We start from the raw sequence: 10,461 nt of genomic DNA, 5'->3' as shown, positions 1-10,461 counted from the left end.
ACGCTGAGATTGTGTCTGGTTCCCGAACACTACTTAGAAGGCTGTTCCATAACTGTGGGGCTTTGTAAGAAAAGGCTCTGCCCCCTGATGTAGCCTTCACTATATGAGGTACCAGCAGATAGCCTGCACCTTTTGATCTAAGTAGGCATGGTGGGTCATAGAGGAGTAGAAGTTCACTCAGGTACTGTGGTGCAAGACCATTCAGTGCTTTAAAGGTCAATAGTAGTACTTTATAATCAATACGAAATTTGATTGGGAGCCAATGCAGTGTGGATAAGACAGGGGTGATGTGGTCAATGCCCTCCCTCCTCCAATGCCTGGAATATCAAGCATCCCTCCTTTTGTGAAAGCAGGCGAACGTCCGGTGAAATCACTGGCAAGAGTGAACACGACCCTCCTAGACCTGGCCCATGAAATGCAGGTTGACCTTGACCATAAATTTATCTTTCCGACAGAGATAGTAACAACTACTCTCAGGCCAGACCTCATCCTGTGGTCAACTTCCCAGAAAATTCTATACATCCTGGAACTGACGGTACCATGGGAAGCTGCTGTTGAAGAGGCGTATGAGCGGGAAAGCCTGAAGTATGCTGAAATAGCAGCCCAGGCAGAACAACGCAACTGGCATACCAAAGTGTTCCCCGTAGAAGTTGGGTATAGAGGGTTTGTTGCCAAGACTACAACTGGGCTCCTGAACAGAATGGGAGTGAAAGAACAGGCCTTCCGACAAACAGTGAAGTCACTCTCAGAGGCTGCAGTGCAAAGCAGCAACTGGCTGTGGATCAAGAGGAAGGACTCCAGCTGGGCTGTGAGATGACCACTGAGGGGGAGATGACCATTGAGGGGTAAAGACAGGGGGGGCACACCTGGGACGCCAGGTGGCGCCGTTAAGCCCTCTGGAGGTGTCGTAGGCGTAAATCAATGAAACATCAAGGAAGGAGGGTGCCCACCTGATGACCCCAATAAAGTTTTTACCACTCTCCCACTCAAGACAACAGGCAAGTAGTGCTGATTATTCAAGGGATTGTACCATCAAGTCCTAAAAACTCTACTCATCATTAAATTGTACATTTTGGCCAGTGGATCCCTTTTAATAATACACATTTCCATGTTTTCATCTTTTTCAGATTGATCTTGTATATATTTTCCATTATTCTCTAGTTTGACTTTTGTTTGTGGGTGCCCAGCATACCTTGCACCATGTGCCAGCCTCCACCCACAGACAAGGACAGTGCAACTATGGAATTGATCATGAACACACTCCCGGATATCAGCCAGTCATGTGTGGAGATGGCAAATCACATGACATTCAGGAAGGCATCAACCAGATGCAGTGAGTCAACACTTCCACAAAACACTTCAAGTGGTCCGCTCCACCGGTTTAAACAAGATGTCATTGCAAAGCAGGCTCAAAATAAAATGTAGAAATAAAGCACAGGATGTTGGTTGTAGGTTTATAGTAAACTGGATGGAATCCAGCACAAAATCTTACCCTTACTTACTTAATCTGTTCAATTCCATACATTATGTACAGCTAAGTACTTTTAGCTTCTTTTTAGAATTTCTCTGTTTTTAGTTTATCTCCTTTCTGCCCTCTGCCCCATCTATCATGCTCAGGTACCTCTGGCACAGTACAAGGAACAGTACTTCACTGAGCTGGCAGCCCAAAAGATGACTGACAACTTTAGGCAGGATCTGGAGAACATTGAGGACATTCTTAAGCAGAATATGGGTCTCAAATCACCGCATTTCTATCTGTGCCCTAGCCAAATAGAGAACAGCATTACCATACAAACTTGAGAAACATTCTGCAATTTTTAATGTACTTAAGACACCTGTAGAAAGCTGTCTATATATTTAAGATATATTGAGAAGCTTGTTTGAAACAATATACTCCCAAGTTACAGAAACATATTTGTGATTGTTGTAAATCTCCACTCACTGCCCACTTTAGTACGAACACATGTACATTCGTGTAGTTAGCCAATCATACGGCAATAGCACAATACAAAAAAAAAAAAAACCCAAAAAAAAACAAAACACACCATGCAGATACAGGTCAAGAGTTTCAGTTAATGTTCATGTCAAACATCAGTATGAAGGGGAAAAATGTGTTCCCAGTGACATTAACCATGGCATGAATCTTGGTACCAGATGGGCTCGTTTGAGTATTTCAGAAACTGTTGATCTCTGGGGAGGTGTGTGTGTGTGTGTGTGTGTGTGTGTGGGGGGGGGGGGGGGGGGGGGGGTCCTGTACAAGGAGGGACTGCAAGGTTAAAACACCTTTCTGACAAGAGATATCAAGAGAATGACCAGACTGGTCTAAGCTAACAGAAAGTCTATAGTAACTCAAATAACCACACTTTACAACTGTGGTGAGATGAAAAGCATCTTGGAACACACAACACATCAAACCTTGAGGTGGATGGGCTACAACAGCAGAAGACCACATCGCTCCCCTCCTGTCAGCCAAGAACAGGAGTCTGAAGCTATCATGGGCACAGACTCACTGAAACTGGACAGTTGAAGACTGGAAAAAGATGAGGTGATTGCCCCCCAAATCTTTAACTGTCCAGTTAGGGTGAGTCTGTGCCCATGATAGCCTCAGGTTCCTGTTCTTGGCTGACAGGAGCAGAACCTGATGTAGTCTTCTGCTGTTGTAGCTCATCCACCTCAAGATTTGGTGTTTTGTGCATTAGGAGATGCTTTTCTGCTCACTATGGTTGTAAAGATGAATTGAGTTTCTACATTTTTCCTGGCAGCTCGAACCAATCTGCCCATTTTCCTCTGACCTCTCTTTTCGCTTACATAACTGTCACTCACTCAATTTTTTCCCACACCATTCTGTCTAAACTCAGGAGACAGTTGTGTGGGAAAATCCCAAGAGATAAGCAGTTTCTGAAATACTCACACGAGCCCATCCAGCACCATGCCATGCCTAAAGTCACAGAGATCACACTTTTTCTCAATTTTGATGTTTGAAGTGAACATTAACTTAGGCTCTTGACCTGTATCTGCATTTTATGCATTGTGCTACTGCCACATGATTTGCTGATTAGAGATATGCATGAATGTGCAGGTATACAGGCATTCCTAATAAAGTACGTGTGTGTGTGCGCGCGTGTGTGTGTGTGTGTGTGCGCGCTTCAGAGATGTTCTTTTGTTGTAAAGACTTTACAATCAGAATCAATAAACTGGAAAGTCTAATGCACATAACCATCAAGAAAAAGATGGAGATAGTAGGAACTACAAAATTTTTTATTTCTGTAAGTAATCAAGTGTTACAAATAAGATAGTAACTTGTTAATAGGTCATACAAAATTAAAATTTACAGACATTAATGGTCATTTCTACTTTGTATTTATATGCACATAAATCCTGTCCAAACGTGGTCTTATATATATATATTTTTTATATTCTGTTCACTGTCAAGCCGACAGCTGCACATTTTTTATCCTTAATTTAAAAGAATTTGGACTTCAGTAAACATGGTGAGAAAATGTGTAGAAGGCAATGAGGCACAATATTAAATACAACAATCATCCTTCCATAAATATCAGTCCCACACTGAGGCTTGCTTTTGTTCAAGCTCTAAACCTGAGAATAATTTACCAAGAGAAAAGGAACAGTGAAAATGCAACATTTGGCTCTGATTACTTTTAAAATACCAACAGAAATTTCCTTCTGTAATATGGAAATATTGGTTGTTCAATCAAATTCAGCAAGATAATACAGTAAAATCATTTTCAAGGAGTACAAGTGTCTCCACCCACCAGATGGTGCTAACGCACAAGATAATTGTTCCGCTTATTCATTCGGACCTGAACGAAAGACACAAATCCAATCACCACATAGATTCCTGCAGCGATGAAGCAGTTGTAGCCAACTTGGTCATAGACAGCATAAACACTCTGCAGTGTACGCGAACTGTAAAGAGGACCAAAGCACATTACCTGTTTAGTACTATTCAGGACTGATTCAAGTCATTTATAAATTAGACAAGAAATACTTTTAAAAATAACATTGTCAATAAACCAATGTGTCCCATAAGATTCTCTTTAAGCAGTGAAATGAAAAGTATGTCAGATGTAACACATCTTGGGTTCCATAGCCATGGTTCTTAAAGTGGGGCCCAGGGGAACTGAAGGGATGTGTGAAAGATACGTTTCTGTAGAAATCTACATGTTAATGCAGTTTAACACTCACACTGAAAACCATTTATCACTATTATGTAATCGTGTTGTGTGGGAATGGGAGCAAAATGGTAAAGCTGAAACATTAATTTCTCCCCTGGCGACTGAGTAACATTAACAATAAGCTTTTAGCACGGGTCCAGTGGGAATTGGAACCAATGGATTAGCATGTTGTACCTGTCATGATGTTTCTGGCAGTGATGTAAATGATGATTATGATGCAGTGATATTGCAACGGAACTACTGACACCTACATAATCCAAATACTCATACTGCCCTACTGTAAAGTGACCATCGACAAATTTAAAACAATATTCAAAATAGGACTTGCCACCTGAATTATACATCATATCTGGTCTTGCATGTTTTACACATCTGATGGAGGTTCATGTACCATAGCATCCCCTAAAATACAGTCAGATTGGAATATACCTCTGACCTCTCTGCCTCCTCACATCCGCAACTCTGACTCTCTCCCCATCTTCAAGTCCAAACTCAAAACTCACCTGTTTAAGATTGCTCACTCACTAACTTCTATTACACTCGCCATTATTTCTTTTTTGTATGTTGATTTTATTTATTGTTGTTTTTATTCATTGGGCAGTGTCCTTGAGTGTCTTGAAAGGCGCTTATAAAATGTATTATTATTATTATTATTATTAATAATAATAATAACAACAACGACACCCGCTACGGAAGATTGAGTGGGATTGAAAAGTTATCTACTCTGTCTTGTTTTACTTGATAATGGATCTTGTTTTACTTTTAATGGATTTCATATATGAAAGGGACTTCATTGATTTGGCTTCTGTGGGTGGAATGTTCAGTTTTTGTTCTAATATAAAAACACCCCTCTCTTGTTTTAATAAATAAATATGATGGTGCATCTTTGTCTAATATCGCCAATATATGAATACTTGGGCGGCATTAGACTAGAAGAATCCATGGCTACAACCGATTTGTGAATCCATAAAATGCAACCAGTTTAAAGTGCAGTGATGACAAATATTATTGTCTAATAATTTAAGATGACTTTTTAATCAAGATTGCATAAGAAAAAAATAACATGTAGAAAAGACAAAACCCAGTAAATGTCCTAGTTCTGTATGGCAGAGTTATAGATCATATTCATTTGGCACTAAAGTGAGGAACAAAACAATCTCTATAGCTATACCTTGAGACTGAGCACTGCTCTTATCCAGTACCAATATTTTGTACTGCAAGTTTCACCTTTACTCTTGAATAACTAACAGCACCTGTCCTCTATAAGCAACAGAGGATGCATCTGAAGCTTCTGATGAGTGACACATTTATTAGGATGCAGTGCTGCAGCACAGCAACCTATGGGCTCCCCTAGGGGAGCCCATAGGTTGCAGTGCAAAGCACTGCAACTATTGTTCTTCTACGTATTTCTTCTTCTTCTTAATCTTATTCCTACGCAAATTTCGATTTCGATTAACTCAATAACCGTACGTTGCACACAGACAAACAATATATCAAAACGTGCGGCTCGATCGGACTCGCTATGCTATTACTTTTCTCTACAGATTACGATTTTTTCGCGACGTAGTCGCGAAAAAATCGTCCAAAAAAACCCCATTCATTTCTATGGAATTAATTGGAAAAAAAGCACTTTTTCAACGTTTTTCAAACGTCCGCTGCTCTGGCATGCTTTAACCTAGAGACGTGATTCAAACTCTAAAACGTAGGAAAACTTCTCCTCTGTGGTTCTGGCATTCAACTTTTCTGCTAGGTTCTACACTTTCGGATCAGTCCCGGCTCAAACGCCATGTGGGTTCCGGGAGAAAATCCGGCTTTTGAATGGGTGTCTATTGCGTTACACACCAGTGAGGGTCGTTAAGCTTAGAGTGCAGACAGTTTGAAAAAAAAGCTCAAACTTTCTCGCTTAAACTGTGTTTTCAGCCACAAATTTCACTCTACAGACATGATTTTCTCAAAAGTAGTAGTAAAACTTGTCCTGATTCACACAATGTGTCTACCTAAACGATAGGACTTACGGTTTTTGAATGAGAAGCCTCAAAGTGAGGAGAGCACAGGTGAGCGGCCTCATTGACTCCCATTATAAACGTGGATGAAAAGTCACTCGTTTTTAACTCCCTGTAGTGTCCTCATTTTTAACAATACAGACAAAAAAATTACATCAGTATTCAGGAGACCCTTCTAGCGCTCACTGTGAAAGAATTTTGTGAATAGCTGCTTTCGTTGTCGAGTTATTTGTGATTGTTCGAGGCCTACTCCTTAGCAAAACACAGCAGACACCTGACAAAATCTTGTGTGTGTGTCTTAACTCTCCTGTTCAGGCCCGTCACCATGCCGATTGGGGCCAGTGACGGGGCAGAGGTGGCTGCTGTCTCAAGCACACACACAAATCATGCTCAAAATTTCAAACTTAAACTGTGTTTTCAGCCACAAATTTCACACTACAGACATAATTTTCTCAAAAGTAGTAGTCACACTTGTCCCAAAAAACCCCCATTCATTTCTATGGAATTAGTTGGAAAAAAAAGCACTTTTTCAAACATCCGCTGCTCTGGCATGCTTTCACCTAGAGACGTGATTCAAACTCTAAGGCAGCTGGGCCATAGAAGGTTCACGCTGCACGCTGCATGCTGCACACTACACGCTACACGCGTGCAAAGAAAAGTGGACAAACGTAGCATGACTTGCTCTGGGCCATAGAACGGCGTTCACGTTGCACGCTGCACACTTCACGCGTGAAGCGTGAAATGAACATGCACACTTTTTTCTAGGCGTGAAGATGGAAATTCCAGTCAATGCATGCGGTCACCGCCGCGCCAGCCAATCAGAACGGGTCTAGGGAGATAACTCTATGCTTTCAGGGGAAAACTTCAGAAAAAATATAATTGAATGGTATAATTGAAAAATAGTTCTTCATCGGGATTGTCAAGCAGATTATAGAATGTTCGGTGAAATTCACCACGGGTTTCTCTCAGAAGGAAGTGTTCTCGGCTCCAAATTCTGTTCCTTTTTCTCTTCCTCTGTCTCAGTAAAAGCAGAATGAGGCAATCGTCGTCATCCGAAGATGTTGGTTACTCGGTCAAAGTAGAACAGACGCAACACGTGAACATCCAAGCATGAAGTTTAATGGCCCAGGGTCCGGTTCTTCACGTGAACGTGTAGCGTGCAGCATGCAGCGTGCAGCGTGAACCTTCTATGGCCCAGCTGCCTAAAACGTAGGAAAACTTCTCCTCTGTGGATCTGGCATTCAACTCTTCTGCTAGGTTCTACACTTTCGGATCAGTCCCGGCTCAAACGCCATGTGGGTTCCGGGAGAAAATCCGGCTTTTGAATGGGTGTCTATTGCGTTACACACCAGTGGAGCTCGTTTAGTTAGTGTAGACAGCTTGAAAATAAGGTCAAACTTTCTCGCTTAAACTGTGTTTTCTGCCACAAATTTCACTCTACAGACATGATTTTCTCAAAAGTAGTAGTAAAACTTGTCCTGATTCACACAATGTGTCTACCTAAACGATAGGATTTACAGTTTTTGAATGACAAGCCTCAAACTGAGAGGAGGGCAGCCGACAGGCCTCACCTTAGCCGCCCACTTTATTAGGAACACTTCTGTTCGTACATACAACCTACAAACACTCTTCTTAGAGTTTAGAGTTTATTTTATTTTTAAAAGGGACAGTGCACAAATTAAACATTATCCTTGTGGTAAGGACAGATGTCTGTCCCAGGTTATAGCAGTACATGCTAATTTCCGCCTGTAGTCACTTTGGTTATACTCTTGAATAGCTCTTATTCATGACGGCTGCTGTCTCGAGCACACACAATCATTGCATTGAAACATCATTGCAGGTCACACATTCACGGCCAGCAAACATGCGTGACCGAATTGCTTCGCGCACTGCATCCTCTCACAATTTCCCCCGGGGAATTGTCCGGTCTAGTTATATATTTTCTTTCCGAACATGTGAGGTGAACTCACGTGTCTTGATGGTCCTGCTCATTTAATGGCACATCCTCAATGAGCACAGCCGAATGAACGCTGAAGAAAATCCCCAGCATTGCCTAAAAGAGGAACCCAGAGGGAAAAGTAACTCAAGAAACATTACTGGCTACATTTCACACTGACATTCCTCCAAACTATCAAGACAGACACATTTAGTTATTTATTTGGAGGAGAATTCCTGTCGAATATCTCTATCCTTTCACCAACTGTATTTACACTGTTATTTTTTTAAGTGTTGTGTTACAGCTGATTGGTCCAAATAAACCACACAATGCATCCCATTAACTTTCAAAATGGCTATAACCACAAGCAGTGGATTCTAATGCTTTAAAATTTCAAAATCGATACTTAACCAACTCAGAAACCTTTCATATTTTAAGAGGTCTTTTATCATTGTACACAGTAAAAAGAATTATACGCAATCTGAGAAGTTACATTTTATTAAAACAAGGGTCACATTCTTACCAGCATAATGACTCCCCACATACTCAACACCAGCATACATGTTGCCATTTTCGGACCACAAAAGATAAAAGAAGGCATTTTCAAAGTTATTCTCAGAACAGTGCGCCCAAAAGCAACCTTTTATCATGTATAGTTTCCCCAAACTTCTTCCAGCTTCTGTCAATAGTCAGCTGACTTTGCAAAGACTTCCTGTCGGCTGAAACATAGTATTTCATAATAAAAGTTCGCACCTTGTTTTTGCAAGGAAGTAAGCAAGCGAGCGTCACCATATGCGTATAAGTATAAAAGCAGCATGCACCAAAGGCTCAGTCTTTGCAAGTAAGGATGGTTCATGGCTTACTTCTTGGTGCCAAAAATCGTACAAGAATTGCTACTCAATTCAAAAAGAACATTTCTAAATGCAAGATTTTAGGTCTTTCAAAATCTCTTCTTCTTACAGCTGCTCACCACAGCGGCTCTCATCTCATTATCTCTAGCCCCTTTATCCTGTTCTACAGGGTCACAGGAAAGCTGGAGCCTATCCCAGCTGACTACGGGCGAAAGGCGGGGTACACCCTGGACAAGTCGCCAGGTCATCACAGGGCTGACACATAGACACAGACAACCATTCACACTCACATTCACACCTACGCTCAATTTAGAGCCACCAGTTAACCTAACCTGCATGTCTTTGGACTGTGGGGGAAACCGGAGCACCCGGAGGAAACCCACGCGAACACGGGGAGAACATGCAAACTCCGCACAGAAAGGCCCTCACCGGCCACGGGGCTCGAACCCGGACCTTCTTGCTGTGAGGCGACAGCGCTAACCACTACACCACCGTGCCACCCACAGTGGATCTGTTCTGCATATTTGATTTGGCACAGATTTTACACCGGATGCCCTTCCTGACACAACTTTCCCCCAATCTATCCGGGCTTGGGACCAGCGTTAAATATGCACTGGCTTGTAAAATCCCAGTGGCTGGGTATTTTACCTCATCTGCATATCTTTGAATTGTGAGGGAAACCGGAGCACCCAGAGGGAACCCACACAGGCACAGGGAGAACATGCAAACTCCACACAGAAAGACCCCCTTTGGCCATGAGGGTCAAACCTGGAACCTTCTTGTTATGGGGTGAGAGCACTAACCACTGCACCACCATGCCACCCTAGGGCTTTCAAAATCTGCAGTACATAATATTGTGAAAAGATTCAGGGAATTCAGAGACATCTCAGTGCGTAAAGGACAAAGTTGAAAACCACTGTTGAATGTGCGTGACCTTCAAGGCCTCACTCAGGCGACACTGCCTGAGAAACCGTCATGCTAATGTCACAAATATAGCCACATGGGCTCAGCAGTACTTCGGAAAACCGTTCTCATTTAACAGAGTTCCTCGCTGCATGCAGAAATGCAAACTGAAACTGTATTACACAAGGAAGAAACCATTTCTCAATTATATGCAGAAATGCTGCCGATTTCTCTGGGCCTGAACTCATCTGATGGACCAAAAGACAGTAGAAACATGTGCTGTGGTCAGATGAGTCCACATTTCAGCTTGATTGGGGGAAAACTGGATGTCAAGTTTTCAGTGCCAAAGGTGAACACAATCATCCAGTTTGTTATCAGAGAAAGGTGCACAAACCAGCATCTGTGATGGTATGGGGTGCATCAGTGCCCATGTTATGGGTGAGTTGCATGTGTGTGTGAAGGTATCATTGATATATTGGGGCATAAATTGGGATTTTAGGAGACATATTCATCAAGGCAATCTCTCCTGCTGATAAAGTCTATGCTTATTTCAGCAGGACAATGCCAGGCTT

General features: G+C 42.0%; 1 protein-coding gene across 1 annotated transcript; it reads right to left on the bottom strand.

Moving 5' to 3' along the window:
• Positions 1 to 3,240: 3,240 nt before the first annotated feature.
• Positions 3,241 to 8,843, bottom strand: rnaseka (ribonuclease, RNase K a). Its single transcript, XM_060935883.1, has 3 exons — positions 8,659 to 8,843; positions 8,170 to 8,252; positions 3,241 to 3,927 (listed from the first exon to the last, which is right to left on the bottom strand). The coding sequence occupies exons 1-3, from the start codon at positions 8,734 to 8,736 to the stop codon at positions 3,783 to 3,785; spliced, it is 306 nt and encodes a 101-aa protein (XP_060791866.1). The 5' UTR covers positions 8,737 to 8,843; the 3' UTR covers positions 3,241 to 3,782.
• Positions 8,844 to 10,461: the final 1,618 nt, after the last annotated feature.

This window comes from Neoarius graeffei, chromosome 1 (genome assembly GCF_027579695.1).
Source record: "Neoarius graeffei isolate fNeoGra1 chromosome 1, fNeoGra1.pri, whole genome shotgun sequence".
NCBI lineage: Eukaryota > Metazoa > Chordata > Actinopteri > Siluriformes > Ariidae > Neoarius > Neoarius graeffei.
This window is presented reverse-complemented; position numbering and strand designations above follow the sequence as displayed.